The sequence below is a fragment of the Capra hircus genome, chromosome 3 (genome assembly GCF_001704415.2).
Source record: "Capra hircus breed San Clemente chromosome 3, ASM170441v1, whole genome shotgun sequence".
Taxonomy (NCBI): Eukaryota; Metazoa; Chordata; class Mammalia; order Artiodactyla; family Bovidae; genus Capra; species Capra hircus.
In genome coordinates this window covers 3,338,652-3,356,871 of record NC_030810.1, presented here as the reverse complement: position 1 = coordinate 3,356,871, position 18,220 = coordinate 3,338,652, and the positions used below count along the sequence as shown (strand labels likewise).

General features: G+C 48.9%; 1 protein-coding gene across 3 annotated transcripts in view; it reads left to right on the top strand.

Moving 5' to 3' along the window:
• The window catches only part of UBE2F (ubiquitin conjugating enzyme E2 F (putative)), a 45,797-nt gene that overhangs the window by 23,672 nt on the left and 3,905 nt on the right, over positions 1-18,220 (top strand). For all 3 annotated transcript variants that reach the window (XM_018040378.1, XM_018040392.1, XM_005678770.3), the window contains 4 exons: positions 5,869-5,936; positions 13,210-13,280; positions 15,061-15,118; positions 16,360-16,392. In XM_018040378.1, the coding sequence (XP_017895867.1) occupies positions 5,869-5,936; positions 13,210-13,280; positions 15,061-15,118; positions 16,360-16,392 (230 nt within the window). The remainder of the gene's footprint in view (positions 1-5,868; positions 5,937-13,209; positions 13,281-15,060; positions 15,119-16,359; positions 16,393-18,220) is intronic.

Here is an 18,220-nt window from a genome sequence, read left to right as displayed (position 1 = left end):
GAAACGTTCCCTGCTCTCCTCCTTGTCTTTGCTTAGATCCTACTGAGCAGGGGATGTGTTATCTGGTATCCACTGTGCTCACAGATTGCTGCCCTCTGCCTCGCACGTAAAACTCTGAGGCAGATTCTCTCTTGGGATGCTCAGATTTCCAGGAGTGAGTATGAATTTAAATGTCTGACATACTGTTTTAAAAGCCATTATTATCATAGTTAAACATATATTCTGATGGTTATTGTATATAAAATGTTTTTTAAGAGGACATGCTGTAAAAATGTTAAGCTCTCTGGCATTGTAAAAATTGCTAGCACCCTTTCATTTTCCTGTACCACCTAACAGTGCCTTTCATGTAGCAGGCTTTATCTTTTTCAAAAATCGTGTTTAGTGAGACATAACTTTACAGACAGTAAATTCACCATTGTCAGGTGTAGCGTTCTCTGCATCATGACAAATACATAACAGTTGTATAAGCACTGGCACAATTGAAATGCACGCAGAGTGTGTCCATCAGCTCAGAACTCGGGCCCCTTGTTAGTGAGCTTCCTCTCCCCACCTCCAGCCCCTGGCAATCTTTGATCTGATTTCTGCCCTGCTGTTTGTCTTTTCCAGAAAGTCACATAAATGGCCCCAACCAGGATGTAGCATTTTGCACATGGCTTCTTTCACTTACACATCCACGTTGTTGTCTGTGGTATTAACTTCCACTGGCCATCGGTGACTTTGAAGGTGGAGGAAGGGGCCCTGGGCCAAGGAGCACAGGTGACTGCCTAAAGCTGGAGCATGAAAAATGGATTTTTCCTCAAGCCACCAGAAAGAGCTGCAGCCCTGCCATCTCTTAGCCGCTGGGACTGGTTTCAGACTTCTGACCTACGAAAGATAATAAGTTTTTATTGTTTAAGCTGCTGAGTTTATAATAATTTATTTACTAATCTATTACAGCAACAGTGCAAACACAGCGGAGAAGGCAATGGCACCCCACTCCAGTACTCTTACCTGGAAAATCCCATGGATGGAGGAGCCTGGTAGGCTGCAGTCCATGGGATCGCTAAGAGTCGGACACGACTGAGCGACTTCACTTTCACTTTTCACTTCCATGCATTGGAGAAGGAAATGGCAACCCACTCCAGTGTTCTCGCCTGGAGAATCCCAGGGACGGGGGAGCCTAGTGGGCTGCCGTCTATGGGGTCGCACAGTGTCGGAAACGACTGAAGTGACTTAGCAGCAGCAAACACAGTGCTTTTTGTGTCCTAAGAAATCTTTGTCTAAGAAATGCAGGTTTCCCCTTTTTTTAAAGGTAGTTTTATAGCTTTGGGTGTTAAAGTTAGGTCCGTGAACCATTTTGAGTGAATTTTTGCATGTGGTGCAAGATGAGGCTCTAGTTTCTTTCCCTCCCCTCCTTACTCTTCCTGGAATGAATGGGAAGTGTTCCTTTCTGTTTCCTGGAAGTTTTATGTTGAGTTACTATTAATTCTTTTTTAAATGATAGAATTCACCAGTAAAACCACTACGTCTACCATTTTGTTGATTTGTTTTTGTGGTAGGAATTTAACTATGAATATAATAGGTGTGAGTTACTTGGATTTCTTGTTTTGGGGTGAGCTTTGGTGATTTGTATCCTTCAAAGAATTTGTTCATATCATCTGCATTTTGAATTTATTAATGTAAGGTTGCTCTTAATATCTTCTGACCCCTATAAGTTCTATAGAATCTGTGTTGATATACCTTCCTTAATTCCTGGCGTTGAAAATTTCTGTTTTCTTGATCCAGTTAGCTAGAGGTTATCAATTTTATTGGTCTCTGCAAGGAACCAGTGTTTGGTTTCATTGATTCTCTTCTAATATTTTTTAGTTTTCTCCTTATATGTCCTTTTTTCAGTTTAATTTGGTCTTCTTTTTCTATTTTTTAAGGTGGAAGTTTAGCCAGGTTAATAGTGAACTTCCACTTCCCCATTCAGACCTTTATTTTATAGTCACATTTACTTAACAGTGTATTTTGGGTTATAACAAATGTAATTATCTTTGTTTTAGATAATTATATTTTCTTTATATATTTATTGACATATTTACCACTTACAGCTTTCATTCCTTTTGTAGTTCTGAGTTCCCATCTGTTATTTTCCTTCTGCCTGAAGAACCTCCTTGATTTTTTTTTTTTTTTTTTTTGGTAATGCAGATTTGCTGATGATGAATTCTTCCAGCTTTGCTGAATGTTGAATTCTTAAGTTGACAGTATCAGCATTTTAAGGCTATCATTCCTCTGCCTTCTGACTTGCTCTTTTTCCTCTTGTAAGAAGTTAGTGGTGATTCTTTGTTTCACTTTCTGGGATATGCGTTGTCTCTTTGTCACAGTTTTTGACAGTTTTATGATGATGTGCTTTGATGTGATTTTTTTCCTGTTTATCTCATTTGGGGTTTATTGATCTTTTTGGATCTGTGAGTTAACAGTTGTCATCAAATTTAGAAATAACTGACCAACATTTCTTTAAATATTTTATCCATAAGCCATTTGTGGGATTCCAATTATGTGTATGAATGGTAATATCTTGCCTGTATATACCCTCTACGCGTGAACTGTGGGCCACACGGTTCTGTTTTACTTTTCTCCGTGTGCTTCACTGTGGATCTTCTCTATTTCCACCCAAAGTTTGCAGCGCCTGACCCTTCGCAGAGAGATTGCAGACCTCCTATCTACAGGCTCATCTTGGCAGGGATTGTATTTTTCCTTCGAGCTTAAAATTTGCATAGCATGTGATTCCAGTGTGCTGTAAAAATTGACATTTTAAGAGGGGAAAGTCTTGTGTTACTCTTTAAAATCTTTCCAGTGGAGTCTAAATACCATGGATATACCTACCATCATGCATTTAAAAAATAAATTGAACAAGCTCTACTTTAATCGTTGGGAGATGTTCATTGCTACTTTTTCTCCACGCACTCATATTTTTATTTCTCTTGTCTCACAGAATTTGGGGCTTCCTTGGTAGCTCAGACAGTAAAGAAACTGCCTGCAGTGCAGGAGGCCTGGGTTCGATCCCTGGGTTGGGAAGATCCCCTGGAGAAGGAAATGGCAACCCACTCCAGTATTCTGGCCTGGAGAATCCCCGTGGACAGAGGAGCCTGGCGGGCTGCAGTCAGAGGGGTCGCACAGAGTCCAATAGGACTGAGTGACTAAGCACATACACACAGAATTGTATCCTGAAGTAAAGGTTTTTCTGCCTATAAGAATTTTTACAGCCTCTCATTCTCTTTTGTAACTATTCAGTTATTTAAGAAGTTCTATAATGTAAGATCCTTGGGTGTTGAGCCTGATCTCGTGACTGACTGTTACAGTTGTCTGTACCAGCTCCTAGATCCTGGTTTTCCTCCATTGCCACCACTGCCCTTCTTGTCCTGCCTTCTAACCCCCCTAAGCAGGGGGCCCCTCAGGGCTTCGTCCTGTCCTTGGTCCACCATAGTCAGGTCCCTGAGGACCTCGCCAGCTCATGAAGTCTGGATGCTTCCATGCACAGCTCCCAACCATGCTCCTGCAGCCCCAACTTCTCCCCAACGCTCCCATCAATGTCTCCATGAGGATGTGGACATGCAGTCTCAGGTGGATCTCACATCCGATGTTAAGTCTCGCAGCTGTGCCCTCCACAGGCTATCTGTCTCTGAGGCGGCAGCTCTGCCCTTTTCCGTCACACTCAGAGAGCCGGCACTTTGGTCCTTCCTTCCCTGCCCAGCCTCCTCTGTCCACAGATCCTGGTAGTGTCCCTCTCACGAGACCTCTGCTTCAGCAGCTCTCGCCTGGTCTTAACCAGTACCGTCTCACCTGCACTGTTTCTGTGGTTCTGCCCCTCCTATGCCCAAGGCCCCCCTGCAGCCTCACTCTGAGTAAAAGCCGGTGTGCTTAACAGTGGCCTGCGGGTGGGCCTGCTGCCTCTCCAGCCTCAGCTCCTCCTTCCTGCCTCGCCTTCTGGCCTCTGCCAAGTCCCTGGAATGCATCAAGCCCTCTCAGGGGTCTCACTTTGCTTTCCTTCCTCCTCCTCCTTTAAGCCTTCACTTTCAGGACCTATTAAACTGCAGTTCCTCCCACCTCCTAGCCCCTTAGCTCTTTTTCACTTTCTACTGTATGATTTACTTATTTACTTTGTCCCCTTTCCTCTGAAATTTAAGCTTCACGAGGCCAGGGAGGTGTCTTACTGGTGTGTCAACCCTTGTCTAGAACAGTATCTGGCACATAGTAGGTGCTCCTCAAATGTTGTACAGTAAATAATGACTTTAATATGTTGCAAGCTTTGATGGTTGTTACACTAGGTAGCAGTTTATCTGAAATGCATCTGGGAATGATGAGGTTACTGTTGGCATTTTCTTCTGATTCAGTTAGGTGTTTGTGAATAGTATCACTTAATGCTGGAAAGAAGGGCTCACTCAGTGTCCGTTTCCTTCCCTCCTTTTGTCTTTCTAGGTGTAGCCGCTGAAAACTTCGTGTGAATAAGTAGGCAGGCATGGCAGGCGTTAGTTGTCACTGTTGCTGTGTCACTGGGCTTCAGAGTCAGGAGCCAGAAATCATATAAGGGGTTTGATAAGTCGTCATCTTTCAGCTGACGACCAGGTTGGGTTCCTTGTGTTGTGTTGATTGCAAAGAGTTGAAAGCCGGCTGGTTGGAAATGGCTTTACAGACCGGGTCACTGGAGTCCCTTTGTGTCATATTTTCTGAGGTTGCCCCAAAACCAGTTTCCTGACACCAGCTAGCTGACCGTTCATCATACCTGTCCTTCTTCAATGACATTTCATTTCATTATACCTGAAATACTAGGAAGCACTGAGAAAATTGATAGTAATTTTATCATACCATTACAGTATTATCACACCCTTACAATATTAAACACATGGGCCTTACAAAAGCTTGTGAATGCAGGTTTAGCTCATTCAGTTTATCAGAAATATCTGCATCGATAGACAGAACCAGTTCTGTCAAACCACTCTCTCTCAGGTGGGCCTTGACTTTTTAAAACCTTGGAGATACGCATCTGACAGCCACCCCACGTCCACGCTCAGTCCCTAGTGGGGAGGTGCGGTGTGGGGCTGACCACCATGTGGGGGAGGGCGCCTCTCTGTGCTCCTTGGCGCCCGCTTTGCCTGCTGCTCCTCACAGGGGTGATACTTTCCTTTACAGCAGTCTTAGGATTGAAGTGACTAAATGAAATTTAACCATCCCTGCCATCAGGCTCCACAGTGTATCTGAATTCAAGACATTCCAGCGTGAACCGTGACATCTTATCTCTAGTGCCGTCCTGTGCCCTGAACAGAAGTGGGTGTGAGATGGAGAGAAGCACAAGCCCACGCTGGGCCTGGATTCAGGGTGCTCCGCTGTGGGCACGCATCACCCCTGGTGCAGCGCGCCCCAGGGAGAGGCTGGATGAGCAGCGTGCCTTCTCTTTTGAGCAGGAGAAAGGTTGTGAAAGGGAGGTGGGAAAGGACACGGCCATCTACCTGCCTGCCCCTTGGAACTGACTTCTCATGGGGAGGCCAGCAGCAGACAGACGACCAAGAGCTGAGGCAGGACAGCAGCCTGTCGTGAGGTGTGCCAGAGGCTTGAGGGGAGGCCCCGAGCACTGCGGTTAGGGCTGGGCTGCTCCAGGGACGGAGGAGGAGGGGAACCAGGCTCCCAGAAGATGCCTCCCCCTTCCCAAGGGCACTGCCCACCAGGAGGAGAGCGGGCCCACCCGTACCGTCAGCTCAGGGGTGAGCTTGCAGTAACAAAGGAGCCTGGCAGTCCTCTTTTTAAACACTTAATTCTCTGTATATGCCATATCCTAACATCGTGCTTGCCTTTTGTTTACTTTTTTTTTAATTTAAAGGATTTCTTTGTTTTGTTTTGTGTTTTTGATAGATGAGGGTTACTACCAGGGTGGAAAATTTCAGTTTGAAACTGAAGTTCCTGACGCATACAACATGGTGGTGAGTAGCCTGCTCTTGAGTCATTGTGCCCCCTTCGCGTGGCGGTTGGCTGTCACTGGGCCTGGCAGTCCCCTCCCCAGCATCGTGTCCACATGCGGCCCACCCGGTCCTGGGACTGAGCACGGAATGGCTGGCACTTGTGCGGTTAATGCCCCTCACCAGCAGTATTTAGGGTTTTAGTAGAGAGGTTCATTTCTCAGCGCACATTTGCAAGTACTGTGTGCTGGGCAGTCTGTGCCGGGTGCAGCTCTACTGAGGCTGGAATCACTGTCCTGAGGCCACACGTTTACAGGGATCTGCCCGTGTATCTCATGCAAGTCTTGTTAAATTCTGACACTGGAGGAAAGAGCATTTTATTTAAAACTGTACGTTTGCTTATGGTATAACACCAAAGTTTGAGAAGTGTATAAAACGTGTTTTAGATTTTTGGAAAAGGAAAACAACCCATGGTTTTAAACTATGAGTGTTTGTTTACACCCCTGTAAACATGTCGGATCCTTCAAGGGCCCTCCAGTAGTAGCTGTGCCCGGTGCAGTTACATTTTGTCTTTGCTTTTAGGAATGTGCTGACCAAGTAGGAAAGTGAGAGAAAGGGTAGAAAATTAATCTAAAGTGCTGAGAGTAGTAAGTAGCAGACAATGATAATCGGTCAACAATAGGAAACTGGAGAATTCAGAGAAGGAAGAGAGAAGGTCATATTTGGAAAGTGGTCAGGGCCAGTTAAGGGTCTGAGGAGAGCTAGAATTGGATCGGCTCGAGCACAACTGGGGCAGGGGTTCTGGGTAACAAGACCCGTCTCCTGCTGTGCTGGCAGCTGAGGAAATGAGAACCGGCAGCCTTTGTACAGGGCAGGTTGACCAGGTTGACTGGAGGAAAAAAGACTTGGGGTCAGGAAATAGTGGAGAAGTGAGAAGACCCAGGTGTGAGTTTTGAGGGGCGTTTTCATTACAGCAGTGAGAAATCCGTGAGGGCTCCGAACAACCCCACACCCCCCTGAGGAGAGGGCGTGGGACACCCGCCCAGGCTCTGTGCCTCCGGGTTGCCACGTGGCCAGCTCTACCGATTTTATAGATTTTGCATATTGATATGTCTATTTCCCGCCATGTTTCTTCACATTCTCTAGGCCTGTTGAGCAGCAAAGAAAAGTCTGATGGTAAAGTTCAGTCTCCTGTGAGTCTGAGGCTGAGGGAGTTGGCACCGCTCAGGCCCTTGCTCCCCTCAGCAACAGCTCCCTCCTCTCTGACAAGTGGGGTTGTCCCCCTCCTCCTGTGCTTCCTCTCCAGCCCCGACCCCGGCTGTCTAGCTCAGTGGCTCTAACACTTATCTATTTAAAGCCAAACTTTTCTGTATGGAAATTGATCTCTACTGGGCTACTATGTTCAAAGCCCTTTTGGAGGATATGGAAGAGTTGGCAATCTAAGAAAAAGAGAAAGGAAATTTAAATGTTACACAAAGATAGGAAGATACGCCTTCCAGGCCTTTGTCGACCCATCCATCCAGCTGCCCGCTGAGACTTTTCCTGTTGCCCTGGTCCCTGACAGGGGAACCTGCACCTCCTCAGGCAAGAGCAGTGTGAGAACTTGCTTTACAGGCAGATGTTTTGAATGTGGGGCTATTTTGATGGTTTCTGGAAACAACCAGACATGCAGTATGTAAAACTCCAGGCTCTGGCTTCCTGGACATGCGCCCTCTCTCTGAAGAGAGGTAAAGGTCGTAGGTGCGATACTGCGTTCAGAAAAGCAGGGAATTTCAGGGGAGGAGGATAGATCACAGGGTTTAGTGTAAGCTGGTGAACTTTCCAAACAAGCCTCGAGGAAGCTGAGAACTGCTGTTGGCGTGCGTCGGGCATCATTTGGTGGCAGAGTGTCTTCTTCCCAGTGTAAGGAGAGAGTAGAGAGTCAGGACAGGAAGGGAGGAACAGAGGTGTGTTTCGGGCTTCCACGTGTCAGGTGCTTCCGCTCATTTTGCTTAGGTCATACTCTAGTCGTTTGGGTGACCTCAGTATTCCTGTGTATACCCATCAGGAAGTTAGGGCTCCGAAAGGAAAGGTAAGAACTTACCTAGCTGGCCTTGCTGGTCTCAGTGTCTCCATTGCCAAAGCCGATTCTTGTCAAGAGCTGCCCGCCTTCCTAACGTGTGCCCTTCCCAGCACATCTGGTGGCCACTTCGTAGTGAGAAGTGTTTGTCATACTCCCCTGTCCCTGTGACTTCTTTAAGAAATGAAGTCAGAAATGAAATAAGTAGTGAATAGAAAACCATTGAGCCTCAAAGATACATTCCCTCTAGTAACTGGTGGCTTATAAAGATCTCACATTTTTCTATTTTAGTTTCTGCCTCCTTTGGAAAATTTCTAAGTGACAGGGCTGGTCCTCTTTCATTGGGAACAAAACCTGTGTTCTCCAGCCAGGAAGTACTGAGAGGCCAGGCCGTTCGGGTGTATCCAGACCCCACCCTGCTGCCGGGAGGGCCTCTGCGTGTTCTGTCTGCCTCTCTGCAGGCAGGGGCCAGCCAGAGCCGTGAGCTCACTGCAGGGCGAAGAGGGCGGCCCTGTCCCCGGAGATGTGAGGTGGTGTGCTTCGTAGATGCAGAGGTGGCGGTGTTCCCCTTGTTAGTAGTTCACCTTTGTGCGGTTCTCACTGTCTCTCTTCACTGGACTGTCTGCTCCCCGAAGGAGGAGTCTGGGGGTGCGTTGATCTCACTGTATTTCCACTGCTGGGCGGAGGTGGCCACACCAGGCATGTGGCTCACATTTGTTCAGTGGTTGGTACATTCTCGGCCCCCAAGAAATTTGTGGTGTGGAAAATAAACCAGCATTTGAAAATATAGAGATTCCAGGCATGTGGAGTAGCGATTCTGAGAGCAGACTTTAAGGAATTCGCGTTTCACTGGAGTGAGGAGAGACAGCCGGTTTTCAGCAAGTCAGCCTAAAAGGGCTTTGTGGAGTTTTCTCAGAACTCATTTGCTTTTACATCACAGTTTATAGGATTTCTGTACTTTATAAGGACTTTTTTTCTTTAAAACCCCTTATGCTTACGGTTCCTGCAATCAAGGTCAGTTTTTTTAAGATTGTGAATGAAGCTTTTTTAATCAGTTAAGCATCAGTACATCATTATTTTAGAATAAACTTTTTTAAAAAGAAAACACCTATTTGGTATCCCCTCACCCCCTGCCCCCCCACTCCCCAGCTCTCTGCCCCAGCAGCTAAAATGGAGATTTTCCTTTGATTTTTTGTCCTTTGATCCCTGAACTTTATGTCACAGTCTCCAGCTGCTTCGCAGTCTCTCTCAGCTCTAGAAGTTGGCTGAAAGGATGGAGTGATGTTTAACGAGCTCCTAAAATGCTCTGGGTTCTGGGTTAGGCCTTGTGGGCTGGAGGTGAGAAGTCAGGAGGCCTTGAAGAGGCTCAGCCTCTGGACCCAGAAACGATGACAAGCCAGGGTGGTGATGCGGCGATGGTGACACCCCAGAGTGTGGGAATGCGCAGAGCAGGAGGAGGCCTGGGAGCAGATAGCAGCTTGGCCACGGTCTCACACGCTGGGGCCTCACGCGGCTCCCCTGGTGTGTCACCTGAGCCGTGGGAGGAAACCGCGTCCTGAGGCAGGAGGCAGGAATGTGGCTTTTCTCTCTTCCTGGAAGTGAGGTGATGTGATAGAACCACATCAGGCAGCATGATTGCGGGCAGCCCTAAAGGGGCCAGGAAGTGTGCTCCTGCCACGTTTCCAGGCGAGCAGGAGGCACCACCAGCAGCACCTGGCTGCCCACTGGCCCCTCTTCTTTTTAGAGTAATTTATATACTCCATGGAAAATTGAGAAAAAAAATCACCTGCAAAAACAGAGTATTAGTCATCTGTTGTCTCTCTCCAGCATCAGAGATGGTCGTCACTAACTTTCTGATGGATGTTATGCATGATATCTAACCACACATACAAGTGCCATCATGCTACACGTAGCTCGGCGACTTGGGGGCTCTAACGTTATAGTGTAGTACAACGTGGGCTTCCCTGGTGGCTCGGCCGTGAAGCATCCACTTGCCAGTGCAAGAGATGCAGGTTCGCTCCTTGGACAGTGAAGATCCTCTGGAGAAGGTAATGGCACCCCACTCCAGTACTGCTGCCTGTAAATCCCATGGACAGAGGAGCCTGGTGGACTGCAGTCCCTGGGGTCGCAGAGTCGCAGCAGCCGCAGCATAATACGGTATATCATCAGATCATAAGAACGCATGTTCTCTTGTCAGTTAGTGTATAATTATGTCATCCTTAGTAGGAGCACTGAATTGTGTGATGTATCATGGTTTTAAACTAATCCTTTATGGTTGATCACTGGGTGACCAATGTTTGATAATATAAGCCAAACTTTTGTAAAGGGCCAAACAGTAAATATTTTAGGCCTTGTGGACTATATATGATCTCTGTCATACATTCTTTAAAAAAAAACAAAAACACCCTTTAAAAATATAAAGACTGCACTTAGCTCATAGGCCACTTGGAATCAAGCTCGGGCTTGTTGGGTCCGAGGGTTGTCGTTTGCTGGCCCCTGGAATGAGCAGTGCTGTGACACAGGTCCTGGGCAGCAGCACACGCGAGCCTGCTGCTTGCTGCCTTTGGATAAATTCTTAGAAGTGCAATCACAGGTATTGAGTTGTTGATGCTGATTTTAAGGCTTTTTAATCAATATGATTCATTTACATTCCAGAGATCATCAGTGTGTGAAAATTGTTTTTTCTAAACCTTGACCAACATGGGATGTTTTCATTATTTTTTTCTTTTTGCTCTTTTGGAAAGAAATAAATAATATCTAAATGCAATTTGCATTTTCATTTCTTAAATAGGATGCTAAGTTTTTCTTCCTCCTTATTAACTGTGTATGTCTTTTATGGGCTATTATTGTGTGCTTGGCCCCCCTTTTTTTTTTCTGTCATGTTTGTTTTTCTTATAAGCATTCCTATATAGAAATTAAATGAAACTTTTTTCTTAGTTTACTTAGCTGTGTCATAAACATTTTCGCGTTTTCATTTGTCTTTTTGTTGTTGTTCTGTAAAAGCTTGTGGCTTTTTGTTTTAAGGTGTAGCCAAATCTACTTTTCCTTCTTGAATTTTTCATGCTGTGGAATGCTTATAACAGGCCTTCAGACCCCGAGGTAGCTCATCTGTGTTTGTTCTGGTACTCTTAGAGTTCTGTGTTGTTTATGTTATGTAAAGCTCTCTGCGAGCAGCTGACTGTACTTTTCTGAATAGCTAACCCCTGAAGCACCCCTGTCACCACTGATTTGCAGTGTGGCCTTTGTCATGTGCAAACCCTGAGCTGTGTGACAGGATGGCTAGTGATGCCAGCCCCCGAGGTAGGAGCTGGAGCTGAGTGCATCTTGTTAGTCTGGTTTTGGAGGTGGTAGGGGTCTGTGAGAGTAGTTCACAGACTATTGAAAAGTGAAAAAGGGTGAAAAGTGTGTGTCAGAATTTGGTCCCCAGTTGTGGTGCAGAGATCTGCTCGCTCTCTGGGGCACTGCTGTCAAGAGGGCCGTCGACAGCCTCCAGCTGTGGAAGGTGTGAGGGATGCGGGGAGAGGGCAGGTGCAGCCCCACACTTGGAGCTGCAGGGACACCAGGCAGGTGACAATGTGTCGGGGCCTCAGAGGAGGGAGGGGCCTTCCGTCCTTCCAGACGCTGAGCCAGTGGTGCCGTCCACCCTGCAGGCTGCTGTGCCCAGTAGATCCACCACGTGCACAGTGCCAGCAGGGCTGGCCTTCCTCTTGAGCCTGAAGGCCTTGCTGAGAGTGCAGGCTCTGCTAGTATTTGCTCTGTCAGATGCATCCCTGTTTACCTGCAGAGAAGCAAGTTAGAGAGTGTTCAGATTGATTTCAGCTCCTACTGATCCTAAAGTTTGTAATCCTCAGATACCCACCTCTACTTGGTCAGACTAATCATTCAGGGGAATCTGTTGATGTCATGTTGCTTTGAAATCAGGAAGAAAATTTAATGAGGGTACTGAAAAAAAGTGTTTAAAAATATTTGTTTTATACAGATTCGAAAGGTGACACTATTAAAGTACTAGAAAAAGTACAGAAGATTTGGATGGTGATATATTCTCTAGATTTGGTCTCAAAGATAAAAACTTTCATTACAAAGATTTTGTATCTGTGAGGTGACCTGTCTGGTGAGATTCTGAGAGTCGACTGTCATGCTCCTCAAACCAAGGTGACCTTGCAGTGGACTGGGCCTGGGGAAGGGGCTACCCACTGCAGGCAAGAGTGGGCGTGTGACCTCCCTGGAGGCGAGAGCGCTTGTCACTGAATCCACAGCCGTGCTCTGGCCAGAACCCCCCACCCAGTTCCTGGTCTTCATCCCAGTGAAGTATTTCATTCCGATGTGAGGATAGCGTTGATTGAGCAGTTTCGTAGTAGAAGTGGGAAGAACCGAAGTGCTGGGTCACACGGGACTGGCTTGCTAAATGCTAGTGTTTGTGCCATGGAATGCATGCACGCCCAAAGGCGTCTGAGATGACAAGAGTAAATGTGAAAAAATGTACAGCACGCTTCCCTGCTTCTGTAAAGAAAAATGACTGCGTCACACACACCTGTGTGTATGGCCTCGAAGAAAGGCTCCAAAATGTGCGTCATAGTTAATAGGAATTATTCTGGGTAGACTGCTATATCTTTGTCTACACACATATGAGTACCTTTCGTTTTATTTTTTTTTAGATGAGTGTGATCGGTTTTAAAATAGAGTAAGACTAAGAGAACATTATCCAAACATGCTCCATCCTAAGTAACGTCGATGTGTCTTTTTCCCACGTGATCTTTGTCAGTCTCTCTCCCTCTTTTAAGTGTTAAGTGGACCAGGACTTACATCTAGACCAGGAAAATGACAGCAGCGTCTTTAGAAACATCCGCAAAGGGCGCCAGCGCTGCTCTAGGGAGCAGCACTCCAGCTGCTCAGCCACGTAGCATAAGGGAGTCTAGGGGCTCCTGGTTCACGGCGGGGTCTGGGGGCGCAGAGCTCCTTCCCCAGGCCTCTGTGGCTGCTCCTTCACAGCCGGGGCACCAGGAGGGGCAGGGGGCAGAAGCCCAGCGGCCAGCACCATCTGCCATCAGCCCCGGAGTGTGGAGGGGTCCTGTGCGGGGACAGCAGCCCCCCCAGCGAGACCAGCGCTGTGCGCGGTGTGCAGACACTGCTGCAGGGTCTGGGGCTGCTGCCTGACAAGCCGGGAGTGTGGTAAAACGGCGCTGGATGGGGGCGCAGAAGGCTCTGGCGCGCCTGTGATCTCTTCCTTCTGTGTTGCAGCCTCCCAAAGTGAAATGCTTGACCAGGATCTGGCACCCCAACATCACCGAGACCGGTGAGATATGTCTCAGGTGAGTTCTGTCCCCTCCTGTCTCCTGTGCTCTGAGCGCTGCCTGAGGCTGGGCTTCCCAGGGGTCACCTCCCCCGAGAGGACACTCTGAGGCTGGGCCTGGAGTCAGGAGGCTTTGGAGCAGTCTCTCGGCTCCCCCATCCCTACCTGGCCTCTGCAATCCACCCAGGATGCCCCCTCTAACGACCTTTACCCCGTCCCCTCTTATTTTAATGAGGCATACTCCCGCCACATGGTTGATTTTAGATAAAAGGGGAAACTATGATTAATGGAATTCACAGTGGGAGAATGTGGATGGCAGGCTTCAGAAAACTGCCCCACTTATATTTAAATGTCCTCTTTTGTGGTTTTTCTTTTCTACTTTTTTTGGCCGCACGCACGTGGCTTATGGGATCTTAGTTCGCTGGCCAGGATCAGTCCCAGGCCCTGGCAGTGAAAGTGCGGAGTCCTAACCACTAGACCGCCAGGCAGTTCTCTCAGCGTCCTCTTTACCAAAACGATGAGCGCAGGAGCACATGCCTGGAGCTTTTTATCCGTGGTGCCTGGGGCCCTGCCCTTCCAGGGCCAGATGGCCGGGAACCAGCCATTTCCTGCTTCTAGAGCTTGCTAACGTAGAGAACCGAAGAAGTCGTGTAGGGTGGGGGTGAAGGTGGTCTTCAAGTCAGTTTAGCCTGTGGGCTGTGTCTGTCTTGTGTCCCGCACGTTCTCTGGCAGGGCAGTGAGGCAGCTTGCAGGGCTCTGGAGCTGGCTCCCTGGCCGAGTCCTGGCCCACCCCTGGCAGCCATGTGACCCTGTAGCCCGGCCGCTCCATCTGGAGCAGGTCTCCGGCGTGCTGTGTGCTCCCTTGCTGTGAGCTCATCCTCAGGCCCTGCCTCTGGGTCCTGTCCTCCCACCCTCTTCTCCCCGCAGAGAGCATCGGCACCTGTGAAAGGCCGTGTGCAAACTGTAACCGTCCTCCCTGCAGGCACGAGGATACCCACTTTCACATCCACTTTGGCTTTTGATAGTGAAAAATACATTTTATGAGTGTATTTTTTTAAAAAAACATCTTCCCTTTTAACTATCTGCCCTTTAAGTATTGAAACTTCAGAAATCTGTGATCTTCAGTTTCAGATCCTAAGTGTCTTGTCTCCCCTCCTCCACTGAGAGTGGGTCCAGAGAGGGCGTTTCTCTGGTCACTTCTGCCATCTTCTGAGAAATCAGGTTATTAACAAAATATAATAGGAATTTAACAGATGGTCACCTGCTGCAAAAGCTAGAAACCATGAAGGAAATAGTTGATAGATTTAGCCAAGTTAAAATTAAAAACACACAATTTGAAAAAGAAAGTATCAGCACGATTGCACCCCTTGTATGTAAACAGTCCTTGCAATTGATACGAAAAAGATGCCCCCCCCTCACTGGAAAAATGAGCTTTGGCTCCAAATAGGGGATTCAGAGGAGGAGGCACACAGTGGGCAGAACGCGTCGGGGACTGCTTGGTCTCCGTGGCGATGGGAGACGAGCACCTGGAAGCAAGGGGAGGCTGCTCGCCACTTCTCAGGCTGGCAGGGAGCAAAGCGTGCGTATGTGTGTGGATAGGCTCCTGTTCCACTGGAGGGTACGTGTATCTGTACACCTTTCCCTGGTCCTTCAGCCATACGGAGACTTCAAACCACAGAGGAAAAGAAGGGCCCAGCGGACAGGAGCCGCTCCGTGCCACTGCGCCCAGCTGCGCACCTGCGGCTGGTGGGCCTGTTGGCCGCACCTCACTCACCGCTCCGCTTTTCCGTCTGTTTCAGCTTACTGAGAGAACACTCGATCGACGGCACCGGCTGGGCCCCCACAAGGACGCTGAAGGTGAAGTGCAGGCCTCTGCCCGGGGCTTCCCCGTCTGGGAGGAGCCTCCCGGGAGGACAGCAGTGTGCACGCTGTCCCGTCCACACGGCTGGCCGCCCTCCCCTCTCCCGCTGCCCTTACCGCCTGCCGGCCCTCCTGGGGCTCCCCCGCCCCGGTTCCCTGAGCGGGTTGGAGGGGCGGCAGGCCCTCTCTGCCCTTTGCCACGGGCGCTGCAGTGCTTCACTGTCCTGCTCATCCTGCTGTTCCCCAGGCTTGCACAGTGGTCTCCCCTAACTCAGTGCAGACTTGCTAGCAGTGGGCGGGGACAGAGGAGGGGTGGCGGACGTGGCCAGGTGTGCTGGAGGGGGCGCCTGTCTGGGGCGGGGGGTGATCGGGGAGCCATAGGGGCTCAGGAAGTGGCCCCAGGTATTTTGCCAGCGTGGCTCGAGTGGGCTTCGGGGGGTGTGTCCTGAGCACCCACGTGGCGCCACGGGCTGTGCATCCTCTCCGAGCTCTCCCATGCTGCTGCCCCCGGGCCCCCTGACTTTCTTCGCTGACCCTTAGCAGCAGTGTCCCGGCTTTTGGCCAGTGTTCAGTGAGTGGCAAGCAGCTCCCTGACTTCCACCATTTTCTTTGAGTAGTGAAGTGGCTCCACGGTGTCACAGCCCCTGCCTGTCTGCCGTGGGGTCGGTCCTGCCCAGAGGAGCACTCGGCTCAGACTGGGTCTGGGGGCAGTGGTGTTCCCAGCCTGCCTTTGGCTTCAGCGCAGAGATGTGGCCTTCTGAGCAAGGCCGTTTTCGTTGTGACCGTCCCCCTCCTCTTAACCTGAAGGGCCGCGGGCAGCACGTCGGCCTGTCTGAGGCTCTGGGCTGCCTGTCGTAGCGCACACGCTGTCTCCCTGCCTCCCTCTCCGGTAACATTTTCACACACGGCACCTTGGCTCAGTGAGGTATGGACAATAAAGGCCGTCCTCCCTGGAACCGCTCAGAGGCCTCAGTCTGTGCCGAGGCCGGAAGACGCGGGCAGCAGCTGGTCGTGGAGCTGCGGCATTGGCTGCTGCCCCTGGTGGCGAGGGGGGCCTGAGAGGACTGGACCTGTGTGCAGGCTCCGTTTCCCCCTGGCTCTTTGCTGATTAACTCTCTAGGCCCTGCCTTTTAAAACAACTTTGAAAAATCTAACCTTCATAATATGCTGACTTACTGGTTCATCTCTTGGAGACCACCCTCACCTGAAACTTGTTTTTTTCTTTCTTCTCATTTCAGGATGTTGTTTGGGGATTAAACTCTTTGTTTACTGTAAGTATGTTGACCAAAATTCCAAATTTTAAAAAATTTTTCTGTCTGCCGGTTTTAAAGATAGGATTAAGGATAACACAAGGGAATTACTAAACCCCTCTCTTCTTTGGCACTTTTGTGAGTCAGAAGAACAGTGAGTTAAGAACTGAGGGTGCTTTGAAGTGACCCGTGGGGAGAGAGCAGAGGGAGGGGAGAGGAGAGTGTCCCCACTGCCTCGGGGGCACCACAAGCCAGCTCCGTTCCCTGTGGTCTCCTCCACTGGGTTAGGCTCCCCCGGGGGACTGGCCGCCCCACACTCCACTCTGCTTCACTCCCAGGTGCCCTGGCTTGGATGAAGGAGCATGTAGTCACCAACCTTTAGGCTTTTCACAGTTAGCTGTTCCTTTGAGTTTTGACTTTTTGATGATCATTTCAGTTCAGTCGCTCAGTCGTGTCCGACTCTTTGCAACCCCATGGACCACAGCACACCAGGCTTCCCTGTCCATCACCAACTCTTGGAGCTTGCTCAAACTCATGTCCATCGAGTCAGTGATGCCATCCAACCATCTTATCCTCTGTCGTCCCCTTCTCCTCCTGCCTTCAATCTTTCCCAGCATTACCATCTTTTCCAATGAGTCAGTTCTTCACATCAGGTGGCCAAAGGATTGGAGTTTCAGCTTCAGCATCAGTCCTTCCAATGAATATTCAGGATTGATTTTCTTTAGGATGGACTGGTTGGACTCTCCTTGAGAGTCTCCAAGGGACTCTCAAGAGGCTTCTCCAACACCACAGTTCAAAAGCATCAATTCTTTGGTGCTCAGCTTTCTTTATAGTCCAGCTCTCACATCCATACATGACTACTGGAAAAACCATAGCTTTGACTAGACAGATCTTTGTTGGCAAAGTAGTGTCTCTGCTTTTTAGAACACTCTCTAGATTCGTCATAGTTTTCTTCCAAGGAATAAGCGTCTTTTAATTTCATGGCTGCAGTCACCATCTGCAGTGATTCTGGAACCCCAAAAATAAAGTCTGTCACTGTTTCCATTGTTTCCCCATCTATTTGCCATGAAGTGATGGGACCGGATGTCATGATCCTAGTTTTCTGAATGTTGAGCTTTAAGCCAACTTTTTCACTCTCCTCTTTCACCTTCATCAAGAGGCTCTGGGGGCTTCCCTGGTGGCTCAGAGATTAAAGCGTCTGCCTGCAATGTGGGAGACCTGGGTTCGATCCCTGGGTCGGGAAGATCCCCTGGAGGAGGAAATGGCAACCCACTCTAGTATTCTTGCCTGGAGAATTCCACGGGCAGAGGAGCCTGGTGGGATACAGTCCACAGGGTCGCAAAGAGTCGGACACGACTCAGTGACTTCACTTCACTTCACTTTCTGCCATAAGGTTATCATCTGCATATCTGAGATTATTGATGTTTCTCCCAGCAACCTTGATTCCAGCTTGTGCTTCATCCAGCCCGGCATTTCACATGATGTACTCTGCTGCTGCTAAGTCACGTCAGTCGTGTCCGACTCTGTGCGACCCCATAGACGGCAGCCCACCAGGCCCCCCCGTCCCTGGGATTCTCCAGGCAAGAACACTGGAGTGGGTTGCCATTTCCTTCTCCAATGCATGAAAGTGAAGTCGCTCAGTTGTGTCTGACTCTTCGAGACCCCATGGACTGCAGCCTACCAGGCTCCTCCGTCCATGGGATTTTCCAGGCAAGAGTACTGGAGTGGGTCGCCAGTGCCTTCTCCGATGTACTCTGCATATAAGTTAAATATATTTGATCATAAAGGAGCTTTAAAAGAAATAAATTTCAAAGACCTGTCCTTGGGCAAGAAAAAGCTGTGCTACTTT